Source organism: Pieris napi, chromosome 17, assembly GCF_905475465.1.
Source record: "Pieris napi chromosome 17, ilPieNapi1.2, whole genome shotgun sequence".
Classification (NCBI taxonomy): Eukaryota; Metazoa; Arthropoda; class Insecta; order Lepidoptera; family Pieridae; genus Pieris; species Pieris napi.
The window spans coordinates 11134103-11161612 of record NC_062250.1 but is presented as its reverse complement, the minus strand read 5'-3'; the positions used below and the strand labels follow the sequence as shown (position 1 = coordinate 11161612).

General features: G+C 32.9%; 1 protein-coding gene across 3 annotated transcripts in view; it reads left to right on the top strand.

Moving 5' to 3' along the window:
• Window positions 1-27510, top strand: part of LOC125057798 — a 96127-nt gene that overhangs the window by 3625 nt on the left and 64992 nt on the right. For 2 of the 3 annotated variants that reach the window (XM_047661699.1, XM_047661698.1), the window contains exon 1: window positions 21860-21996. Coding sequence is in view for 1 of the 3 variants with exons in the window: in XM_047661697.1 (XP_047517653.1) it covers window positions 8759-8901; window positions 9756-9899 (287 nt within the window). In the remaining 2 variants the exon portion in view is untranslated. Of the gene's footprint in view, window positions 1-8707; window positions 8902-9755; window positions 9900-21859; window positions 21997-27510 lie in introns of those variants that run through there. The other variant, XM_047661697.1, reaches the window with a different exon arrangement.

Here is a 27510-nt window from a genome sequence, read left to right as displayed (position 1 = left end):
GCTCAATGACAAAACAAAACTTTTGATGTAGTTCTTTTAATAATAGGGTTAGATTCAGTGTCATTTAGCGCTTAATTTTAATGTCCGTATTCAACGTTCATTGCCAGTTCTCGTCCGTTTTACGCCCTTGATTTGAGAACTGGCAGTAAATTTAAAATTAGAATCATTTATTATGTATTTCTTTATTGACGTTCATTAGTGTACATTGTGTTACCTAAATTATTAAATGATTTTGAATTGGAATTCGAATTTGAATTTGAATTTTGATATCCTAGACGTTTTACACGTTGTACAATGTACACGTGTACACTAGTTATAGTGTATCTCATAGGAAAATGAATTTTACACAAAAAAGGCTGCCTTTATCTCCGCGTTAATGACATATCTGGACTGGGCTATACTTTTAAGGTTTACATAATGTATTCACGTAATTAGCTACACTAATGGAAAATGTCCATTCATGGAAATCTCCCAGTCTTTCAATTTACTTTCAAAGGTAAAAGGCAATCTTACGTATATACAAATGTAATCACTAATGCTCTTTCGCAATATCAAGGAACATGTTTTGCTGTAATTAGCGGAGCTTCATCATAGTACAATCAGCAGGGCGATTCTGTAAACTCGAACGAATACAAGTCGATTGAACTGCCTTGCAAATCGCCGAAGAATTAAATGTGAGGTTAGTTCGTGAGTGTCGACTGGAACTCACTTCATCTATATGAAAAAGTTCAAGATCCAAGAAAATACTTATAAAGACTTATTCTTTCTTCAATTGGTGCCTGCGACATTATTGGAGGTCGGCTGTTAGTCTTATGAAGCGTCTGTTGTCCTGTACCAGATGCAGAAACACTTCCACAGACACAACCCGTCCATTTAGGTAACGACGCCATTATTTATTCCTTTAGCGTGCGACTCTCATCCCTGAGATCGTAGGTTCAATCCCCGGCTGTGCACCAATGAACTTTCTTTCTATGTGCGCATTTAACATTAGCTCGAACGGTGAAGGAAAACATCGTGAGGAAACCGACATGTCTTAGACCCAAAAAGTCGACGGTGTGTGTCAGGCACTGGTGGCTGATCACTTACTGGCCTATTAAATTTAAAAATATATAATAATATATATATAATACAAAACAGATTCAGAAATCTGAGGCCCAGACCAAAAGAGGTTGTAGCGCCACTGATTTATTTTTTATTTATTCCTTCCAACATTAGACATACCTAAGTCTAAATGATCTAATAAATCATCTCATTGGTATAATTAACTAGGGTTGCCTGGAAGAGATCGCTTATTAGCGATAAGGCCGCCCGTTGCATCCCTTATTATTTTTTTTTGTATTGTGTTTGATTTATTGTTTTTAGCAACGAAGTGTTAATAAATAAATAAATAAATAAATATAATCCACACAATCGTTTAATATATATACACTATAAGTCGAATAGACTATACTTGAATTGTACATGCAAAGTTAATAGCCCAAATCCGGAAAACTCCATTTACAATTTTATCGCATTTCAGTCATGCAAAACAATTTTAATTAATATATCTCCAGGAAGAATCGACTTTAATAAACCATTAACATGAAACTGCTATCGCGAGGTATCAGACCAGTTCCACTCTGCTATGGATAACTTAATTGAAACTCCTGGTTCTGTATTACAAATTCTCTTTAACAAATCTTCAATTAAAAGAAAGTATTTTTATAAGTGCGATTATTGAAGATTGTTTTCACGCTTCGCATGCTCTACGTATGCTTTTTGTTTCCTTATTTATATATAAACACTATATCGTACAACGTTTTAACTACTAGGAATTGCTAAGACCAAAGTTTAGCTAATGAGTGTTATTTTTATTCAGCTATTTTCCATGTTGTTACTTATTTTTTTAATTGAAATAACACTTTTTCTCCGCTTATATATATTTGATTCTATATTAATCGCTTTTTGAGCAGCGTTGGCCTAGTGGCTTCAGCGACTCTCATACCTGAGGTCGTAGGTTCGATCCCCGGCTGTGCACCAATGGACTTTCTTTCTATGTGCGCATTTAACATTTGCTCGATGAAAGAAAACATCGTGAGGAAACCGACATGTCTTAGACTCAAAAAGTCGACGGCGTGTGTCAGGCACTGGAGGTTGATCACCTACTTGCCTATTAGATTTAAAAATGATCATTAAACAGATTCAGAAATCTGAGACCAAGTCCTACAGAGGTTGTAGCGTGATGCAAGTTTCCTTGTTTACCTATATTAATAAATATATTTTAAGTTTGAGTTTGTCAACTAAGTGCGTTGCTGCTGGACAACAGAACCCTAAACCGACCATCATTAAGCAGTCCTGGAATAAGGAATTGATTGCGTCATTCACTTAATTGAAGAGAACTTGTCTAACGCTTAATTGTGCTAACATCTGTACTTTAATTACTATTCAAAGTAACATTGAATCTTTTTCAATTCATTAACCGAACTGGTACTTAATTTATTTACTTTTTTGATGTGGCAATATCAGTTACGAAATACCTTTTGTTTAACGATTTAAATAATTACAAATCTTTTGAAGAGCCGCGAAACAATTTACGTTCTTAAAATAAAATAATTAACATGGAATAAACGTTATTATACGTGTACGGTGTATAGTATGCCAAAGAGTAATGGAGCATTCTTTTCACTGTTGAGAATAAAGTAATACAAAGCTTTACAAACGTAATAGACGTCGAAACAAATTTACAAAAGTTAAAGTAGAAAAGACCTTTGAAGAAAGAGACTTGGAATGACCCAGTGGGAAGAAAAAAGAGGTAGTTTTCGTCCACCAGAAACCTGGGAAAATGAAATAAAAGGGGTAGCGGGGATGTATTGGAAAATGGATGCATACAATTGGAAGAATTTGAAGGAGGTCGTGTACTTAAACATAATGTTACCACTCAGTATGTCTTTGCTGTGGATTGGAAGCCTGGTTATCCATATCACAGGTTCTAACCTAGTTTGGAAACCAGTCTCCCAAATACCTTCAAACTGTAATCTTATTGATTGTTGTATGGGAGAAAATAAATTATTATTATTATTATGACGTGGACTTAATGTATTCCTAACTATGTAGTAGGTACTCGAATAGAGGCTATTATTTTTTTTTTGTTGTTGTATCTGCTTCAATTTAATATGTGAATACCCATATCTGAAAGTGCTGAATAGGCATTAAAGAAACCTGAATTGATATAATAATATAACTTGACAATTCAAAAGTATACTTGGTTACCCACTTGAATAAAGATATTTTGAGTTTTGAGTTTTGTACGAGTAGATAATATTTTTGAACTCATTAAAAAACGCTTATATGTATTAATTACATAAAAAGAAAACGCGTTTTCCCCGTCAGTCGGCGATTACCATACATTATACAACCCACTTGCCCGCTCTACCTTGCTAATAATTATTATCTCTCTGGAATTCGTTATTTTGTCATTAAACCAAGATTTTAATAGCATTTCTTATAGACTTACTTGCGAGAGTATTTCTGATATATGTATCGCGTGTTGACAGTAAGTTACACATACTACAGTAATATGCTAGTAGTTATGTTTCCATTTTGATAGGAAAATAGGAAGAAGTTTCTAAATTTATTTATTTTGTCCAACTGACATAAATTAAATAAAACAAAAAACTGTTTTACTAAAAATGTAGCCAAATATGGATTATATATATACAAAAAGCTTCACACATATATATATATATATATATAATAATTAAAGCAATTCGTGCAAAATTATTCCCTAACCATTCCAAAATATCAAAAATGCACAACGTTAATAGTCAAGGTTTCACTTCTGCTGGCACTCCCGGAGTGCAACCCATCGTTTTTATTTTATGTCGGATATACGCGATATAAAAATAAGTTTTTTGCATAGTTTTAGAACAACTGGAAATTACTCTTTTGTATGACCTTTACTAGTAGTTTTAAATTGTACTCACTAGTATGGATATTTTTAAACTAAAGGAAATAAATAAAATATGTCCAGTTATTATGTAACCTAAAAATTACGTGACATATACCTCTAACAATATCTATAAATAAATAAAAAAAATCAGTGGCGCAACAACCTTTTTATTAGGTCTGGGTCTCAGATTTCTGTATCTGTTTCACGAACATGTCAATCTAATAGGCACCTTTTGTGCCTGACACACGCCATCGATGTTTTGGGTCTAAGGCAAGCTGGTTTCCTGGCGATATTCTTCTTTTATCGAACCTACAACCTCAGAGATGAGGATTTAAGCCTAAACTTCCTATTTCTATATTTCTGGCCTATAAATCTTTAAACCGAATATATGATTGTATATTGTATTGCAGTTTAGTATCAAATTGTCTATTGCTTACATTAACGCATGCAACATCGATTTTTAATCGACTTTATGTAAATATGTTGATAATATGCGCAGACCGCTATTCGATTCGCGCTATCAATCTTATACTGTTATTTAACTGTTATATATTCAATTAATTCTATATGTTTATAAACCTTTTTGCGCCAGTCATTATATAAATATTAATAAGTGAAATGATCGGAAACTAAAAATGTTAAGACATAACTTTTTTTACAGATAAATTCGAATTTATTATTAGATAACTCGACGCAAGTGAATTATTGGTGAAGTGGCTTTAGCGAGCGACTCTCATCCCTGAGATCGTAGGTTCGATCCCAGGCTGTGCACCAATGGACTTTATTTCTATGTGCGCATTTAACATTAGCTCGAACGGTGAAGGAAAACATCGTGAGGAAACCGACATGTCTTAGACCCGAAAAGTCGACGGCGTGTGTCTGGAACTGGAAGCTAATCACCTACTTTCCTATTAGATTTAAAAATGATCATTAAACACATTCAGAAATCTGAGGCCAAGACCTAAAGGTTGTAGCGTGATGTCAGAGTACTTGTATACCTATATGAATAAAGATATTTTGAGTTTGACTTTGTCAACTAAGTGCTTTGCTGCTGGACAGCAGAACCCTAAGCCGACCATCATTAAGCAGTCCTGGAAACCGCCTTGTCTTAGACCTACCTACTTGTCTATTAGATTGACATATGATCGTTTAACAGATACAGAAATCCGAGTGCCAGACTTAAAAATGTTGTGGCGCCACTTTTTTTTTTAATTTAACGCAAGGCTGCTGAATCATTAAAAATATTAATATTGTAAAATGTTCGTGTCTGCGTATATATTCATAATAGAAATTTTATTTAAATCTGTAATCTGATATCAAGTTTACAAACTCCTAAAACTATTGCTTAGCCTGCATTCAATAAAAATCTGGAACTTGCGTGAAAGTAAGGTAATATTTAAATTAAATAAAGATAAAATTCCAGTTCGAAATACATAATTTAAATTTAATAAAATATTGATGAGGGTAATCTAAAATATTTTTACCGGGCCAATCTCAGTTTTACTCGGGTTATGTTAAACGCATTATTATTTTGATTTAAGTAAACTTTTTTAATAATTATATTTGTTAATAGTTACGTCCTCAATTAATAACTTTATAGTTTTTTTTTTTTTTTAAAGTCAATTCACACCAATTGACCTAGTCCCATGCTAAGCTGGTGAAGCTTGTGTTATGGGTACTAGGCAACGGATATATACATATTATAGATAGATAGACACATAAATACATATTTAAACACCCAAGACCTAAGCACAACACCAAATGCTTATCACATCGATGTTCGTCTCAGCCGGGGATCGAACCTGGAACCCATGGATCGCAGTCAGGGGTACTAACCGCTAGACCAATGAGTCGTGAGTGTATTGTGCGTTTTTGTGAGGCAAAGCATCAGTATCAGTCGAACCTCTCTTTGTTCCCAAACTAATACAATGTCTCCATATCGTAACGACTGACAATTGTGTGCCTTTCTTCTTGGTAAGGATACATCGTAACTTCAATTCTTAAACTCAAATTCAATATTAATTGTGTATCGACGGCCACCGAACCGTTCTTTGTGGTACAATTCCCATTATTTTGAAATATGTTTTAACAACGTCCCAATTAGAGATGTTATCTTAAATCGATTTACATATGACAGAATTTCTAAATAGTAGTAATTGTTTTAAAATTCAAAATTCTTTTAATACATTTCAATATATTTTGCCTATAGTAATAAAATTTGAATATTTTTAAATATATTATTAGAAGATATTAAAACCGGCCACACATCTAGTTGATGCAAATTGTTTCTTTGTTTTTTTTATAGAACAAACGGAAAACGATCTTTTCTTGAACGACGCGTTGTTCTTATGTATGTGGCATTATTGGTGCACTTAAATAATTAAAAGAACTGTAATATAATAAGTTTGATTCAAGATTTGTTTACAACCAGCTTTGTTACTAAGCATTCTAGATTTCTCAATACCAAAATAGCATAGTATTGAAGCAAGTCCTGTAATTACCTTTTATAGGCAAGTAGGTGTCTGATATATCAAAGCGCGCTTTTAACAATAATAAAAGCCTTTATTCACTAAACACAAATACATACATTCATATAACTTTAACTGAAGCTAGAAGAAATATATTTCAACTATATTCATCAACTTTTTTGCACTAGTTATTAGCAGCAAATCAGGTTTTCTTGCCACATAGGCCTCTTGTTTCATCTCGTCTCTTTCACGAGCCGATACTCCATCCTTCCGGTTGATCGTCTTCCCATCACTTTTGACGGACTCTTTTCCTTCTCCCATCTTTGGCATTACATTCTATGACGTTTACCGCTTTGAAAGGATAACCTTTTTAAATTTTTTAACCTTAGGCTTTAAAGTAATATATTATAAAAATGAAGAATTTCAAATATGTCTGTATAGATATGCTTTCGGCCGAAATTTCAACGACGCCCGCGTTTCAATATAGTTTTGCGACGTGACGTGTATTAAAAATTGAGTTTTTACCACAAAATGCACAAAGCTGAAAGGAGCACATATTGCCAGTCTGAGACATGAGTATTACATTTTTGTCATGGTTTTCGGGATACACGGGGAAAATATTTTTAATAACTTTTATATTGGAATGGCACTGAATTTTATAGAACAAATATTTGGGGGGTTTGACTTATTAACGTTAGAACTAGAATAAGCTGTGATATTTAATAATAATAAAAGCCATTTATTTGAGATGTATGGCACTACAACCTCTTTAGGTCTGGGGCTCAGATTTCTGAATCTGTTTCATGATCATGTTTCAATCTTATAGGGTGATCGACCTACTGTGCCTGACACACGCCGTCGACTTTTTGGGTCCTAACGATGTTTTTCTTCAACATTCGAGCGAATGTTAAATGCGCACATAGAAAGTCCATTGGTGCACAGCCGGGGATCGAACCTACGACCTCAGAGATGATAGTCGCACGCTGAAGCCACTGGGCCAACACTGCTCTTTATTTCTTCAGATCAAACACATGGAAAATAAGATGCAAGTATCACTTATTCCACGTCATTAAATTATTAATCCCTACTCATCGAAGAAGACAGAGGGTGTAGACCGAGAGAAAAAGAAGGATAAAAAACTCTCGGTACTCTTTTAAAATATCAATTTATCATACAAAATGACAATGGCAAACATAGTTAGAAGAAACCAGAAAAGGGAGATACGCTCATTATTTGTATTACATAATCCGAGGCATAAAGATATTTTATTTATAAATACTAAAAGATATAAAGAATTACTTCAGCGATTAGAATGTCAAAGGAGGTTTTAACGCAAAAAAGCGATCTCAGATAACCCTAGTTAGGAAAAAATAAATCCTAGAGGAAAAAGCAAGAAGTGCGTAATTAAGTTAACAAAAATTAAATAAGGAATAACCATAGAGTACAATTATTAAAAGTTTGTTTCTGTCAAATTGTGCTAACGTTGTGAAATAAAACTAGTAGTCGGATTGACGTTGCTATTCATAATTATTTTAAGAAGAGAATTGTCGCGATTTATTGATGACTAATTAGACTCGTTTAACATGTACGGTTTTGGTATATAAATTTATCTTATAGATATGAGGATGCAATTATATACATGGAAATTTCAACATTGTTACACGTCATTAACTCAAAATTATTCATTGCGAATATGTTTAGAAAGTAAGAGCCCATTAGAGCTCATACTAAACCAGTTTGAAAGTAGCGTTAGTTTTATATATATTCAATTAAATAATTATTATCAAAGACATCATCTTAATGACTTGTAAATAAATACATATTAAATGAAGTCCAGGCCACGTCTCATTTTTTGTACGGTTTCACCAATAGAAGAAACAAAACACTTGAGGAAGGTATAATTCCAATTTACTAAAATATTGGTACGGCTGAAGAGGTCGCAAAATATTGCCATATATCAAACTCAAAGTTTTCTCAGAATATTTAAACGTTGCATTTTTACATTATTTACTTTAAATATCTGTTACTTAGACCATTATAAATAATATTCTTTGGCAAATAAGTACTACACTTAAAATAAATTTTTCTTTACTATACGAAAATGCATCATAAAATTTACGTTTAATCTTTCATTGTCTGTTGACTTTTGTCTCTTAAACATACTGTTCAAACGTAGAGATAAGTAAACATTTAAAGAAAAACATTTACTTGTTATATGTAAAACAGGTTTGGGTTATATTTCTGAAAATAAAATCTTACAAAATGTTTCAAAGGTTTTTACACTAATTAAATATTTCTTCCACATTTTCAGACACGCGTGCAGGCTAACAGAATGCAAATGAGCTTATTTTGAATTTGGAACATGGGCAGCGGGCTTAGTAGCGCCAACAGCAAGCGGCGGAAGGAAAGCCAAAATGCTGAATCCTCCAGAGTACTCTTCCTTTTATATCTCATACATAGGACGTGGAACGTCCTAATCGAACACGTTGACTCGAAAAGTGCCAGGTATTTATTTATCTATTTATGGTGTGCAAGAACAGCAGCAAGGGAGTATAATTAAGCCATGATGGTTTGGTCTGGAAGAAATAGTTCGTAATAGATATTTTTTTATAATTTTGTTTATTCTATCAATAAAGTACAGAATACTAAATTCATTTTATGTAGCATTTAAATGTTAACACATAAAGATAATAAAAATTATTTGCATGAATATGGTACAAAAATATTATGGTGGTACAATCTAAACTTCGCATAATGTACCTCCATACAATAGCGTGCAGATTAAAGGTAGCACTTTACATAGAAGTTACATTTCATTATGAGTCCTATCATTATAGTCAATTCTTATATTATGTTATTACTACATCATCAAATAAATACAATTATTATAATAATATTTTTTACTAAATAAGTTTTTTTTGTGTAATAGGAGGCAAAGGAGGCAGGAGGCTCACCTGATGTTAAGTGATACGCCCCCTATGGGCACTCACATTGCCAGATGGCTCGCAAGTGTATTGCCGGCCTTTTAAGAATTATTGTACTCTCTCTAGTAGTACTCTCTAAAGTTGTTGGTAAATTATTATAAACCTTGTTGCCAATATGCGAATATTGTTTCCGCTTGCATATGGTTGAACCGCTCTTTAAACTCGATTTAAGAGTAACGTTTTAATATAGACAATAATTATATTGAAGCTTTAATTTAGATTTAGTATATTGTGTTTTGGAGATCTTAGTCCAATTGGATTTTCGAACGCACATTTTCTACAAACAAATTTTTGTTCTAATATTATTTATTTATTATATTTTTAAGATTATCTAATATATAATAAATATATGCCTATCATTGAAATATTTTTCAGATGGCGTCGGTCCCAATCAGTGCCGAGTTCTGGAGAGCTGGGTCGTCAGTTCGACTCCATAAGCTTCGAGTCCAGCGGTTCCTGTTACTCATCATGCAGCTGCAGTTACTGCCGGCTGAGGGACTGTGCGCATGATTGTGTCAGGTAGATTTAATATGTTTATATATTTATCTATAGCTTGCATGCACGTTATCTAGGACTAAAGATTCTAGAAGAACGCATGCTCCGAAGCAAAGTTTCTGCTGTAAAGTCGGTACAGAAATATTTTTTCTTGTAATTCATAAGCATGCAAAAATAAGTTTAGCTCATACTACTGATAGAACCATTTAGGTAGGACCCAAGTTGTTTGGAAACACAAAGAAAATGATACTGAAATAGTACTGATAAAGAAAGATATCTAAATCAAGCAAGGAATAACTAGTAAAAACTAAAATTGTAGTAATATTTTTCTTGTATGTTTTTCGTAACATTTATGTTTACCGTAATTGTCATGTATTTTAGAATAGATAGCATGTAACATATACCGTAGATGTAGCATTACATATGATGTGGTAAACTTTAATAAATAAATGAATAAGAAAGTCCAACTTCTTCCGCTTGACCGTATTCAACGAAGAGTTAATCGAATGGTCGACGACCAGTCACTTTCCAAGCGGCTTGATCCCTTGGCGTTGCGTAGAGATGTGGGGTCTCTCTGCATCTTCTACCGCATTTACCATCGAGAGTCCGTCGTTCCACAACTTCGCGTGAGCGTTTCTTGTTGAAGTATTTCCGAACCAATTTGACGTAGGGTCTTTCAAGAAAAGTGTGCGCTTGCGAGCGTTCTGACAGTGCGAGTGTCCATGGGCGGCGGTGTCACGTAACATCAGGTGAGCCTCCTGCCCGTTTGCCTCCCTGAAGACTATTCCTAATCGTACATTACCTATATAAAACCTCATTTAATTATAACTATTTCGATAATACCTATAAATATATAAAAAGCATAAATTCTACTGAATTTTAAATAATTACCAAGACTTGATCGGCAGTTTAAATACAGAAAACGATGAATTTTTCGCTAAACATAAGAATAACGTTAACTACTGAAGAAGACAAATTTAAGCTTCAAGGGGAGACTCTTTTAATCTCATTTATAAGAATTTCGTAAATGTTACAGACAGATTTTTATGAAGCTAATATGTATTTTCTCCATTTCAGGTAAGTGGCTGTTACGCTCTCGGAAGTGGATGAAAAGCGTACATACCGCATTCTCTAATTTAATATTTACTCAATTTGCAAATGCACGTATTTTACTGAAAGAAAAAACTTAAAAGGGCGAACGTCACGTAACTAATTGTGATTGGACATACAAATTGTAGCGACATCTTCAAATCTGTGCTTACAAATGACTAGGATACGTCATACTTAAAATGCGCTAAAATTATTACCACCGCTTAGGATATATAGATATTCTCGACCCTAGACATGAGGCAAATCAGTGGTTATCCTGTTGGACAATTGCCTCCTTTGGTTGGTGGTAGAATAGCACCTTACTCCACAAAAAGTTTTTGGCCATGGTACGCCTTACGGTACAATGGTATAATGCGACGCCATCTTGCTTAAGCGTTCTGGCGGGTACTTCAAAGTATGAATGTGAAATTTGAATGTTTAAATAACTACAACCAAATCGAAAATTGCTCATATCTAGTTACTATTAAATAATCTGACATTATTAATTGTCCAGATTTTAATTTTAATTATCAAACCCATCGTTTTATTCTCATTTTAAGATAGGTACTAATTTTCCTTTAATTAAGATTATATAATTCTTTCATTTTAGTCTGTTTTCTGCTGCAAAATAAAAGATAAATGTTTCAGTGTATCTAAAGTGATTCAGTTTTGAAGTATTATGAATATATATTTAAATATATATGTTTAGGATAATAAGCCAAATGTAAAAAAACAAAGATTTCATTCTTGTACAACGCCACAATTTTTCTTATACTTACTACATTGGAAATATATTTCAAGTTGACATTTAGGCTCACTGAAAAGCTCATATTTTTCGTTTCCTTCTTGACTTATCATATTCCTATCTCACCAAAAGTTGGACCATCCGTCATCGTGATAAATTGTTTACGAGATTGGATGGTTTACTTACGTTTAGAAAATATATCTTTCAATAGCTTTTGTATCATGCAGTCAGTCTTGGTTAATGTACATTTATCACTGAACAATATGGATCCTAACCATCTTCAGATACGTATTGAGATATATGGAGCAGGTTTGATTCAATTTAACTTGCCAAAAGGAGTAATGTATCTTAAAGGCCTTAAGAACTTTAAAAAGCATATTCTCGTTTCGAGTTCAATTCCCGGGGGAATGTAGGGAAGGGTAAAAATACAAATTGTTATAGTTACAGAAATTTAAACAGAAAGGTAAAAAGGAATTTCACATTACCATCGAACGCCAATTGACAAAGGTATAATTCAAGAGATTTAGTATGTGTTATGACTGTTGAACTTAAAAGATCTATGTAATTTAGTATAATAATTGTATTTTGTTATAAATAAAATAGTTATAGTTTTCAATATAAATAACAAACTACATAGGCACCTTTAAGGGCGTTAAATCTGGTTTCGAAGTCTCCGTTCTCAGCGGAATTTAATTTACTACTTAAAGCTAACAAAATATGTGCTAACAAAAGCAAACACAAACGTGCTCCAAATTCTTTTCACGTTTAAAAAAATTCAAAATAAATTCGTTACGAAATTGAGTTTTATCCGAAATCCGGGATTATCAAAGGGTTAGTTCGTTTCAATATCGCTAAAAGATTGATTCTCTAATCTGAATAATTGGATTCTGAAAACGTAATTCACGTGAGGAAAACGTTACCTGCGATAATTGGATGTGTTTTGCAAATTCTCTCAATTTTTAGGATTCATAATTTGTCTATAGCTTCTATTTTGGTAACACGTTTTACTTGCCATGCCTTTCAAAAACAAACAACAGATTTAATAATTTTACAACTTTTATTATACTAATTTTTTTATATATATAAATTACGTGTCACGTTGTTTGTCCGCAATGGACTCCTAAACTACCGAACCGATATCAATCAAATTTGCACACCGTGTGCAGTTTGATCTAACTTAAAAGATAGCTTACAACAATTTATACCCGCAATATTATATTATTGTAAAATATTTGTTTATTATTTGATAGTCACAATTCTAACAGATGGCGCTGTGTTGAAAGTACCAACGTTTCACATAAGCTATGATTTAATGGCATAACCACCAATAAAGCATAGTGGTCCCCATGACCGGTGTTCTCCTACCATTTCCCTTGAATACGGTGTTCTCCTACCATTTCCCTACATAGTAGTAAACTAACTACTATGTAATATAACAAAAACCTTAGCCACAGCAACGCTTGGCCGGTCTGCTAGTTTTTTTATATAACAGAAGCAGAAGGCACTGGGATGATGTTAAGTGATACCCCGCCGCCCATGAACACTCTCAATGCGTCATTCACTCGCATTCATTCGTCACTCTCAGAGGGGTCGCGAGTGCGTTGCCGACCTTTTAGCAATTGGTACGTTCTTTTCTTGAAGGACCGTAAGTCCAACTGGTTCGGAAATACTTCAGTGTCCTGCTGGTTCCACATAGTGGTGGTGCGCAGCTAAAACTCCCTTTAAAAACGCTCAATTAAAAACCGAGGTGATATGGGTGGAATTTCGTATTCTGCCTCGTACAACATCGTACGATGATGAAAATCAGTTCCGAACAACTTATTAGTGTTCTGTATTTTATTCTTTGCTAATATAAAACCAATAGCACTGTTTAGTATGTGCTTTATAGTTATAAGATATATGGTAGATCCAACAGATATTGAGTTAGTATTGGTAGATATAAAAAACAGGCGTAACCCAATTCTCCTGTTATCGTATACTGACGTAATTCATATTCAAAAAAAGAATATTTTTATGCCGATCACATATTAAAGACCACGGAACTATTAAAAAGTTCAAAGGTTTTGTTTTACGAAGGTTTAGTGATATTTTTTTAAAGCTTTGTTAAAAGAGTTAATGTCACAAACTACTTGTTCGAATTCAAAACTTAGATATCATTCCATTTGCTTCACAGCAAGTGGATTATTAATAGATGCGTAAAATTATTTATTTTAATCACAATGGACTTCTGGTGTAGTTGTAATACTAATAATTATCTCTATTTAAACTTTAGGAACTAAGCTTTCAGGAGCTTTTAGCGAACTCCCAACTTCGATCTTTTTGTTTCTTGAGCTTTTTAGTTTAACCAGAGGATGTGTAACTTTTAATTTACTACAAAGTTGATGTTGTAGGTATATTAACTTAATTAGCAAGTGGTTCTACTTAAGAAGGCTATTATCTAAAACTACGTTGCCGGCCTTTATTATATTTCTCATATTTTAAGCCAGGAGGATATTATATGCCATCACATATATTAAAAACGTACTGAAGACAATTTAAACTTCGGTAATATCTCACTACTTTAACGGTAAATATGACCTAAGTACATCTTCACTTATAAAAGCACTGGGAAGCTCTCTACAACATCAAAGCTTCCAATTTGCTGTGGATTTATCTAGACTAAGTTTTCGTTATTTCAAAGCCGAGTCTTAAAGTTTTGAACGATGATAGCGGTCGTTCAGATAACGATAAGTCTCACTGCCTGTTCACAGGCAAATTCTCGTATTTATAAATTAACTAGCTAGTGCCCGCGACATCGTCTGCGCAGGATTAAAATAATATTTATCCAAATGATGTAGCTTGAATGACATATTTTATCAATAAATTAATACCAGAAGCGATAAAAGTATCTATTTTCATTTAGGAATCAAATTATTACTACCATATGTGTTATTATTATTAGTATAGTATAATTTTTATTGTAGTTATGGGTCACTATTTTGGCTATAATGGCTTAAACATCAGGTATAGATATATACTGTGGTCTGTGGTGGGCTTTTTGTAGGCGTATATTTAAGAATCAACGATTATAGATAATAGAAAACTTGGAAGGAATGGTAATGCTACAAGCCAGTTCATTATTCATTTATTTCAAGTAACACCACAGTAGGTATCTAGTTATAAACCATCAAAAAATACTTATAACATATCTTTAGGGTCTCAGCTATCTTAATCAACTTAACTTTTTGGTTATTCAAAATTCTTTTGAGGACTTTTTTGATGTTTTCGTCGGTAACAGCCTCTTTGTCCACTTCATGCATCGTCCTCGGTGCTCGTTTCGCCTCGTTGAAACTTGGCAAACCACTTCTCATTTGATTTTCTTGTTGCGGAATCCGAATCAAGTTTACCAAGCCAAAACTTCAAAAGTATTTTTTTTCGACAAAAAGCAATGCTTTATTAACACTTGATTTTTTATCCATTTTTTAAACAAATATCTCCCAATATAGAACGACAGCTGTCAAAATTATACACGTGTCTTTTGAAGCTTAGAGCTAAAAAATCATATTAATTTAATACTAGTAGCGCCATCTAAGTGTCAGCTAACGAACTTTTGAGCCCTACTAATAATTAACTATTAGAAGTATGCCAAATCAAGGAGCATCTAAAAAGTAAAAAAAAATAATAAAATAATAGGAATGATATAGACATAGACATAAACAAAGACATATCATTTATTACAAACAAAACACACACACACACATAAACACACAAAATAACAATAATCAAAGAAAAAAATTAAATAAAAAATATAATAAGATTAAAAAAAAAATACACACACTGACACATATCAACTTTATACGTAATATGTTTAACGCGATATAATATAAACTAAAGCGAGTACTTTTTTCAGTTCCATTATTTTCAAATAATTACAGTCTCCTACAGAATTACACCAACTGTATCTGTTTAGATAGCTATATATACCAGAATTAACGCTAAAACCAAAGTGGATTTACGGATAAATAAAAACACTTTAACTTGAGTGCTTTTCAATGAATTAGATGTGGATATAGCGAACTAATAGAAAGGAAGGAATTCTTTTAACCTATTTCGTAAAGAATAAGAAGGAATTTCAATTTATTTTCGTTAAAGTAACGAGTTGTAAGTAAGTAATAACTTTGATTATCCGTAAAGATTGTTTGTTAAAAGTAAATATAGATATTACTAACATACAATTTTTTTTTTTAAATTAGCGATTAAATCATTATCGACATAATACAAAATCAATTTGTGAAGGTTCTATGTGTAGTACAGTTTTATTAATTACATCGCGTTAATATTTTATAACAGGGGGCAAACGGGCAGTAGGCTCTCTCTTTGGCAGAATGCAAAATTACATCATCTCCATCTCGACACCTGCTGTTCCATAACACAGAGCTTTTTAAGGCTCCACTCTGGAACCAGCTGCTAGTAAATGTATTTCCAAACCGATACTTAGGGGCTTCAAGAAAAGAGCGAACCATTCCCTGAAATTTTGCCTCCTGTCCCTTAAAAAAGCCTTCGTCGTGTTAAATAATACTAGCGGTATTACTAATAAATACCTTTCAGCAAAGGCTAAACCAGTTTCTAAAAGCCAGGCAACACGGTCGCAATCCTTCAATAAATTTAAGAAATATTAACAGTATTGAATGCCAATTTAGAGTGTTCTATATTTGTATTATTATTGAAGTGAAACTTCTTTATCGGCGTTGGAAAAAAAATTACAGACATTTGTCACACTTTTCGGTTACGCGCCATCTTTTTCTTGTCCCTACCACGGTTGATCCGAAGAGATTCGAAGCCATTAGTAACAAAAATATATAATAACGATAACAATGATAGTAATACTAATAATTCTATTTATCTAGAATACTAATATTCTATTCTATTTATTTTTCTTTTATTAATGAAATTCTGTAATAATCTTAGTACTACATAGTAGTACAGTAATAAGTTAAAATGAAATAATTGTATTTGTATTCATGTCTATGATAATAAAAGTCTTTTGTTAAACTTTTTCTAATTTAACTTTATTTAACAAATTTCTGTAAAGTTGCATATAAGGTGATGGGGGCAAAGTGCGCCATACTTTTTTCATAGTTGACTTTGGTGCAATATTACTTGTGCTTAAGTTCACGAGTATCATCATGGTCAAATCATGGTATCATATCGATCTGTGATGTTTTGCAACAACAACTAATGTCGTGTCATTAGAATCTGACGGCAAATTAATGAATTTTAGCATACAATTTGAAAACAGTCTGACCCGGCGCACTTTGCCGACAAATCGGGGAAGTGCGCCTAGTATTAATAAAACGCAATAATAAAGCATCAGAATAAAAACAGCCCTATATTATTTTAAGAAAACAAGCAACAAAACGCATGTCATTTTTTATTTTTTCATAGCCACATTCTAGAAGAATCTATGTATTTAAAACCAAATTTCGGCTAAATGCGCCATACAATCTTAAGTCAGAGGCTATAAACCTTTTTTTTAAATATTGATAATCGAGTGTCAAGTATATTTTTTCTTTTATTTACGATGGGAATACCATGGTTTGGAACTACTTATTTGGTATCAGTATTATAAAGGGACTGAAATAAGAAGTTAGTCATTGAAATGAGTTATTAATTATAATATTTATTATAAATTCTTAACAAAACTAGGTAACGAAAAGAAAATCAATGAGAAACATCTTCTAAAATATATTAGTTGTAATTATTCAAAAACATTAATCAAGCAAGGCTTGTTACCCTTACAACTTAATAACTAAAGTGAAGGAGATCGACGTTCCAAAGGGTGATGTAGTCCGAGTCGATGGAAATCCCCTAAGACCTATGACTTTGGTTTTTTGTGGATCACTGCAGTAACTGGTTTCATCCAAATTTTAAATTCGCTCAGGCTTGTCCTGAAGCCCTAAGTCGGCAATCACTCTGTCTAAAATATTATTAAATTCTTGGATGACAAATGGGTCTGCGGCATTCTTACGAGCAATCTCTACAGTCTGCAATTTTTTAATTGATAACTTATAACGCTTGTTGAAGCTTGAAAGGTGCTTTTAGATCGTTCTGATTGACATATCCCTTAACAATATCTAGAAATTCTGTACGAGTCAGGCCGAAGCCATTTTTTTCCATTATAGGCAAACATTTAGCCATCATTTTGTCTCATATTTAAATACTGGTGGTCTGCCTAGACTTAATGATTTTTGGCCATAATAGTTTTTCTTGGGATAGCAAAGGTTGATGCGGCTGCATACCCAGACATTCTATCTGATCGAACAGCTTCAACTGCTTCATTCAAAGCCTCTCTGGACCATGAAGGACCTACAGTTTTTCTTTCATAGCGCCCCATCTTAAACAAAAATCATAAATAATAAAATAATAATGATTTAATAATTGTGACTTATACTAGTCTATTGTAGCCACATTTTAAAAAGTTTGTAACCTCTGGATTGCGGCGAAGTGCGCCATATAATAAGTCAGTATGGCGCGCTTCCCCAACTATATAAATTTGAGGTTTGAATATTTAACTTGCAAGAAATATATATATTTTACCAGATAGGAGTGAAATAAAGTCAGAATCTAAAAGCAAAATATTTAAATTGTGCACTTACCTCACTCGTATATCGGTAAAAACTCGATTTCTTGAGATTTACGACGATGATCACGCCATAGTCATCTCTCCTCACCACTTTGAATATCAGTGAAAATAAAATGGCTCGTGTCTCAAACTCACATGACTAGAGCTATATATGAGTTTCACCAAGAACTATGATTTAGTTTGTAGCATCGATATAAGGTGTCACTACTAGTATCAAATCGGTAGTTTTCGAGATATTTGTGGTAGGTGCACTTGCCCGGTAGGCGCACTTTGCCACCGTCACCTTAGTAGATCATTTTGCGAAAAATAAGGTCGTAAAACATTTTCACTTTTACGTGTGTACACCTAGTACACGCACACATTTTTTTTTATTTATAGGGGCAAATACTATACAATAATAATTTCGTGGCTTGAGAGTAAAATGTAATAATCATGCCGTAAAGGTTTCTTACTTTTAAAATAAAGACGCCCTCTATTGAAAATTACATGAACTTTGAGCGGATACCTTAGCTATGGCTAAGCGCAAGCATTCGTATCTTTAGGTAAGTTTGCAAGTTGCCACTAGATGGCGCTATGCTACAAGTGTTAAGGATATTTTATAATATTAAATAAGTTTGAGATTTATCTTGTGTTATTTAGAAATAATACATTTTAATAGTCTTTCGTGTATCAGAAATGTATTATTCCTTAATTGTTACTCAACTATTAAACCTATTCCAGGCTAGATTCCAGATTCTAGATTGTTCTAGATTACAAAATGGCTTTTTCTATAATTGTTGGTTGCGAATACTATAGATTCTCAAGTGTCAAGATTAATTAAAAAACGAGTCGCGGACGACAGCTGCTGCACTAGAATCACCTGCTATTATGCAATTCAACATAATATAAAATGTCGTCCTGTGTGGTTATTTATAAACACAGGAATATTCCTAGACAAGAAATAGCTGTTATATTAACATGACTATACTATCATACTATGTAAAGAAACCCACTGGCGCTATAACAAACATTTATATCTATAATAATAAAAAAAACCATTTACAGATCTTACTCCGTCCTTTGTTTCGTAATTATGTTGGAGATTGAACTATGGATCAGATTTAAATTTCATTTAAATGGAAAAACTATAACGCAATTTTTGTTTTTAAATTTTTTATGGAAGCCCTGAAGAAGTTGGCAGTATATAACCATGTCACTCATAAACAGGTACGCAGGCTATTAGGACACTTACCCCCTTCATAAAAGGATATTATCAGATTAATAGGCACGTAATGGGCTGGCTGCAGGTCTCGTCCCCGAGGTCGTAGAATTAGTCCCCCACTTTGCACGAATGGACTTTCAGTATGTGCTCGTGTTTAACACTCGTTCATATAAAGGAAAACATTGTGATGCAACTGCCATGCCTTAAACCGAAAAAGCTATCCAAGAACCGACAGCGTGTGTAGGGATGAAGGCTGATCACCTACTTGCACCCACATTGTCCAACACATAGTGATGAAACATATTGATGTCATGTTAATGTTGTCAGATATCCAACAAATCGAAGTATTAGTAGTAGCTCCAACAATGGTCAGGCCCAATAGTGATTAGCCATTCTAGCTTGAATATAGAAACTAAAACTCAAAATGTAATTAGAAAAGATAAAGTACGTATTTACAATGTTCTTAACTAAAAACAAAAACTAACCTTAAAATATATTATTAAAAGGAGTCCCTTTAGGCAAGGTTCCGAAGATACTGGCAGCGTTCCCCCTTTGAATAGCTAGACTAATTCTTTGTCCGAGGTAGCTGCCAGCTCTTCGGTCTCCTGTGATGTCGACTAACCTTTTTGATATTTCCTTAAACTCAAAATAACTTTATTCATATAGATAACCAAGTACACTTATGAACTTCAACGGAAAAGATGTTAAATTTACATTTGCTACCAGTTCCCAAGTCAAGGGCGTATCTTCAGTAATAGGTGAAAAATATTTTCACAGCTGCCCTAAGATCACTAAAATATTTATTGTATTTGAGAGAACATCACGTATATGGAATCTGTTAGATGCAGTAATGCATAATATTACTTTGCACTCAAAGAAGCGATTTGAATGTAAAAACTAACTGTTGAGGTCTCTGGCAGAATGACCAGCGCTGTGTAAAACGTCTGCTCCACAGCATAATGCTGAGCCAGGGCCAATTACAACCACAACGCGCACTTAAAATGTACCTTATTCCTTATTTTCCATATCTTTTTTTATTTTTTTATTAATATTATTATTATTTTGTGTTGTTTATTTTGTGTGTGTGTGTGTTGCATTAGTAATAAATGTTATGTCTACGTCTATGTCTAAAAAGAAAACGTTTTATTTGATTGTATAGCGGCTAAAATAGGGTGAGTGCCCGAAGTTACGCTACAGTGGGTACGCTCGTAAATCGTAATCTATGTAAATATACTTATTCTGAATACCGGTGAACAGTTATTTTATGACATTCGTAGAATATATTAAGAGATTTTAAGGTCTGGGCCTCAGATTTCTGTATGTGTTTCATGATCATTTGTTAATCTAACAGCCTCCTGTGAGGCACGCCGTCGACATTTTTGGGTCTAAGGTAGGTTGGTTTCCTCACGATGTTTTCCTTCACCGTTTGAGAAAATGTTAATGCGCACATAGAAAGAAAGCCCATTGGTGCACAGCCGAGGATCGAACCTATATCCTCAGGGATGAGAGTCGCACGCTTAATCCACTAAGCCAAAACTGCTCAGAGATATTAATAGTTTAAACATTGTCTATAGAATAATAATTGTATGCCAACTTTTGTCCTGATGTTAATTCCTAGTTATGTCGACTCAAACTATTTAGTATTAATACGTCTAACTCGGATGATACTATCAAAAAGGTCACGATGAATACTGCACAGATTAAAGAAACCATACAACTAAATATAGCACCTTGAACTTTTTATTAACACATAAACTCGTTAGTCTATAATTAAGATTTTAATTTGTAATTTTATAAGTATTTATTTGTTTTTTTGATATAGTTAGTGGTTGTACGTATCTTACCTTACGTACCGTAATAATTAATACGTATAATTAGTATGCTTACGTCTGTTTTCAATAAATTAATTGACAGTAGTTAAAAATTTAAAATAAAAAAATACATATTTTATTAAATCAAAAATGTTCACCACTGTCACAAATCCTTTATAAATTTCTTTCATTCACTATTAAGAGCACTTATTGTGTAATAAAGTTCACAAAAGATCATTATAATGAATTATGTTAATTATTTATTTTGTAGTTTACATTGTCACAAAACGTAACAAATTAATGAGGAGTTATATTATCAAAATGAACACAACTATTGTTATTGGTTGTATATAACATATTGAACTACATAAAACAAAAGAGAAACTAAATTTACACAATTAAACAAAATTTGTAAACTAAATATCGTAATAAAACGATACACAAACGATAGTTGCAGAATAAGACCGCGTTCTTGAAACGTCCAAGTTCAAGCAATACACGACGCGGCTAACTCGTTGAAGACAGTATTCAACCGACCGGAGAAAGGAGTGTACCTCTGCTGACACAGATTATAATTACGAATTTAGTTACAATGAGGTTTTAGTGTGTGATATTGTGTTTGTGGCCAGTAATTTATATCGGCTTTTAGAACGGTAAGTTTTTAATTGTATGCTCTGTGGGTTATTAACGTTCTCTTGTAATAAATTGTGCGCGGACTTTTGAATATTTAAGAAAATATATGTAATGAGCATTTTTCTATTCGAAAGTAGTTTCTATATCAAAATAAACATTTCAGTTCTATAACTGTTAATCGAAGAAGAAACTAATTGTCACGCTTGGTATAATTTCTTGGATATGAATTAAAAACTTAATACGATAAACATAATTTACTGGGCATTTGATTATAAAAATACTAACTGTAATATAGCTTCTTAATGAGGAAAGGGACAAACAAAATTTTCCGACTATTAATATTTTTTAGTCAATTCGAAATTAAGCATTATGTATCCCACGTCGCTGATTTTTGGGTTTAGGACATCCCGCGCTCTTTACCATTAGTATATTTAATTATTCACAGGGATACATACACTATCCTTACAGTACTAAAATATATATTATCAAATACATAAGATATAAAAAATCTAGCTATGGTCAAAATAGAAGAATATTTAATGATAATTTAAAAATAGATTTGAAATTCAATTATAAGTTCTTAAGTATTCTGTTATAATAAATTTGATAATGGCAACATTTCGCGAAGGTAAAAACAAAGTCGTAAACTATTAATAATGTCATGTAGATTGGAAGCATCTATAACGATCTTCATCTTGTCTATGGCAATTATTTTTCCGACTATACGCGACCATCGGATGCATATTTTAAAATGATACAATCTTGAAACTTATAGCTGCAATTACTTGCAGGATATTTTTCCATTACAATCGCAATAAATTTTAATATTTATTAGTAGAATTAGCACGATCATATATGCATTTTAATGAATATCGATTTGATATCCAATGATGTAAGAAAAATTTGATTTATAATTTCGAGCCGCGATGAACGAAATTATCTTAAAACGGAACGGAATTTTAGGTAATTTTCACAAAGATATAGCTATATATATATTGTGTTCCTGAGGAAGGTTTAGGAGTATAATTTGTTATAGTTATAATATGTAAATTAAGCAAAATAGTTGACTTAAAGAAGGCCGTATGTCTTGCAAAAAATCTCGTATTTCGACCCGTAGCTAAGATGACTGATGAGTTTTGATATAGAAGTTTTCTATATAGTGGAGTGACGTTTCCAGTAGTTCAGTTATCAAGGCCACCAAGCCGATCAAATATATAAATCAATGGCGTATACGGGTGCCTAATAGATTATATTTGCGAACAAATAAATTTGTATTTTTATATTCATGTCTTTCCACATTTAATTACTTGATTTATATAATTATAAATCGATAGTTAAAACTCATAATAAGTCAATCAGAAGAAAACAGTATTTTATTTATAGAAATGCTTTATTGCTGTTTAGCTTACTTGCTAAATATTGGACTAACTAACTATAACCTTACAATATTGTTTATAATATTATTATTTTTTTATATTTTACTATTTTAGTTATAGTTTACAAGTTCGTTATGTTCTTTTTTGTTTATTATGTATGCTCTTCTTGTAATTTACCCTTTTCTTTTTTTATTGTACCATAATTGGGTTGCCTGTAAGAAATCGCTTGTTAGCGATAATGCCGCCCGTTGCCTAATAACTTATGTACTTGCTTTTTATTTATGTTTTTATATAAGGTAACGTAATTTAAAGTAAATGTTAATATTTATTATTAATATCTATCAAACTGTTATTTATTTATTTACAACTTGCCTTTCGACAAAGACCTTCTTTAAAATTGTTCAATCGTGGTGTTCTTTAGCGGTCCTAAATCCACATTGGACCCCTTTTTCAAGTCGTTTTAATAAACCTTTTTAATCAATCAAATCTTTCTTGTACACAAGAATATAGATTTGGTTTAATATTTATAATTCTCTGTACATTTACACCGTTAGAGGCCATGGTTTGGTAATCATTGATACTATTTCAAAACTCGTATATGTTACGAAATATATAACGTTCATTAACATAAAGTACCGGAAATCCCGTGGATAATGAATTTATTTTACCGTTACAAGACAATGTGAATATATCACATCTTCGCCGGAAATATACCCTTAAACCTAAAAACCACTCGCAAATTGCAACGGAAAACGAATAATTACTGTTTAAATGTAAAATTACAATTTGTTTACAAAATTTTAAATAACTAGACTAGAATTTTAAATAACTATTTTATTTATTTATTAACACTTCGTTGCATTACAATATAAAAAAATAACCTAATTAAATGAAAATGAGGGCAACTGGCGGCCTTATCGCTTTCGAATTATCTCTTCCAGGCAACCACTGCGAGAAAAGAAAAAAAAATGTATTAAATTTTATTACGGAAAAATGGTTGGTAAGGTTCTTAAATACGCTTCTTTCTTATCTCATATATGCAATAAACGAAAGTCCTAAACGTTGTTATGGACTTCGAAGCATGTTTGTTTGATAGTTGACCGCAATAACGAACAACGGTCTCCACTCAGACTGTGAGTACCGAAACACCAATTACTCATCAGTTTTAGAGCGCTTTTTCATCTAGCTATTTAATTACGCGAGAATGTAATTCAAAAGTTTGATTAGCAACTGTATGAAACTTAATAAACGGTATTAAAGTGTATTTCTTCATACTTTTTTTTGTTATAAATTTAAATAATTCATTAAGATCTAAATATTAATTTAGCAGCTTGAGGCTTCTCCATTACTGGAGGCCATCAGTCTCGTGAAGCGTGTCTTGTCCTGTGCCAGATGCAACTCTTCCACAGTCGCAATACCCACTCCCCAACCTTACGAATTTTTCCTACTACCAACACGCCGATTACCCTAGATTTTACCCTGCTGATTGTAGCCTGCATGGCAACTTGTGGCCCAGGTACGCAACTTTACGTCAAATATCAAATCTAATTTATTTACTTATACTGGAAACAAGATTCTAAATTTACTAGGTAAATTTGTACAATTCACTAAGTTGTTAAATTCCGAGAGCACTTCATTAACCAAGTGTCGTGTCCCATGCCCACTCAGTGGACACGACGTTGCACTTTCTGGTCTTCTGGGCGATCCACCTCAGGTCGCTAGTGCAATTGACAGATCACGGTCTGTCCGACTCTAAAGAGCCTCTCTTGAGATTACTAAGAAACTCTTTCTTTCTTTAATAACTCAGGACAACTTTTATAAACGAACAGTCACCAACATGTAAATATCCGCTAAGCAAAACAATACCGCGTTCCAAATGCAACAACTGCCATCTAGTGATCGGGATAAAAACTAACTAATTGATTAAACATAAACATTTTTAGTCTTCTGAAATAAATAATAAATACACTAGCTACATAGAAGTACCCTGCATTAATGCCTTGTGAGGTTAATAATTGTGCGCAAAATTATCAACAATTTTTTAAAGTTATTTGCATTTCTTAATACTATTCGCGGAATTTCCATTATATTATATAATTGTACTAGAGCAGCGGTGTAACTTAAACTAATAGCATTCCATAAAAAGCAAAATTCCAATGTGTAGGCAGATGTTGTAAACGGCTGCAGTCTTTGTAAATGTTACATTATGTCCTGTTTTTGTTCAGTTTTTAGCTAACACATAATGGCGTCTAGACTCTTAACCTATTCATTACTAACAAACAAGATCGCTATGTTGAGTAAAGTACTTAGACTAAAAATAGATTGATATTTTTCTTAATTAATCTGTGGACATAAACGCAATATTCATAGTAAATTCGAAATTTTTAGTGGTTTTTCCAGTCAGCTCGGAAGGAAATATGTTAATGTAATATATAAAATTCTCGTGTGACAATGTTCGTTCCCATACTCCTCCGAAACGGCGCGACCGATTGTTATGAAATTTTTAATGCATATTCAGTAAGTCTGAGAACCGGCTACTATCTATATTTCAAACCCCTAAGGGGTCCACCCCAAAAAGTTTTTTATTTAAAAAAAAATGTTTTTTATTTTTTTATGATACAGCATACAAAAATACATACAACCCCTTATTTTCACCATGCTACGATCAACCCCTATTTTTTATTATGATTATGTAGATAGTTATTTCTATTGGACTAAAAAAAACGCCTAGGTATCTTTAACCAAACACATGTTTTATTTTATGTAATAGGAGGTAAACGGGCTGGAGGCTCACCTGATGTTAAGTGATACCGCCCATGGACACTCGCACTGTCAGAAGGCCCACAAGTGCGTTGCCAACCTATCAAGAATTGCTACGCTCTTTTCTAGGACCCTAAGTCGAATTGGTTCGGAAATACTTCAGTGGGCAGCTGGTCCCACATAGTAATGGTGAGCGGCAAAAACTGCCTTAAGAAACGCTCAGTTGTTGAACGACGGACGTCGAGGTGATACGGATGGTATATTGTATTCTGCCTTGACGTCCGGTAATGAAACTCAGCTGCCGAACAACTTGTCTGTTTCTCATATTATTTAATGTTTAAACCACATTCTTAGTTTATCTAAATATTCATCCAGAAAATGATACCATCTTTTAACCCGTTTCAAGTAATTTTAGATAAAATCATACAAATAAGTCGCCCAACGAGTAAATAATAAAATGAGTGTGCAAATAAAAAATGCATGTTAAGATTATGGAGATAGGACACTGAAGGTAGAAAAATGTTGTCTGACTTAATGTTGGTTACGATTAGTTCAATGGAAATTGTGGGAAACAAGCAATAATTGTCTATTTTACATATTTTACATCTCATCTTTAAAAGTTTGTTAAAAAAGCTCTTAAAAAATTGTGTATTAGGGAATGGATATGGATAGGGAATGGAAAGAGTTTGTATACTAATCTTTGATCTGGACTGATCATTAATTTCGGACGTTAATGATTATATAATTCGTTGATTACTTCGACATTAAGACGCAACTGCGTTGCCGGCCTTTTAGGATCTTGTTCTCACTAAATCTAGCAGTGTCAAATAATTATGGCCGTATGGGAAACTCCTATACGTTTTTGACATCTGGAAGTCATACATCGGAGTTTGTCTCGACTCGGGAGTACTTGGATACTTCGAGTTGAAGAGAATTATAAAATTATGATTTTATCATCATTTCCATTTATGACAGAACTTTGGGACCGACTACGTAATGTGTACAAAATATTGTAAAACCTATTTTAAAAGGGTAAGTGTGGAGTTTCTTTGCCCATTCTTCTAGACACGAAACTACTTTTGGAAGGGGCAACTAGAATCAACTTTATATTGTATTTAACGTTCAAAAGTGCCATTTTAGGTGGTTTAATTGGAAGTATTTATAATACGCATTTTAGAACGTTTTTTTTTTTTTTCATTTAAATGTATAACTCTTTTTCTATTTTGGTAGATTGTTCGTGACGTTTCTGTTTTGTAGATCCATTTTTGGATGTCATTATACTTACTCGTTACTTAACGGTATATTTAACGAGTTTTATTAAGTATTTTAAACCTTCCTTACGCTATTTTGTACTTGTGTTAAACTAATAAGGAAACCGCAAGATCTGTCACTGTGGCA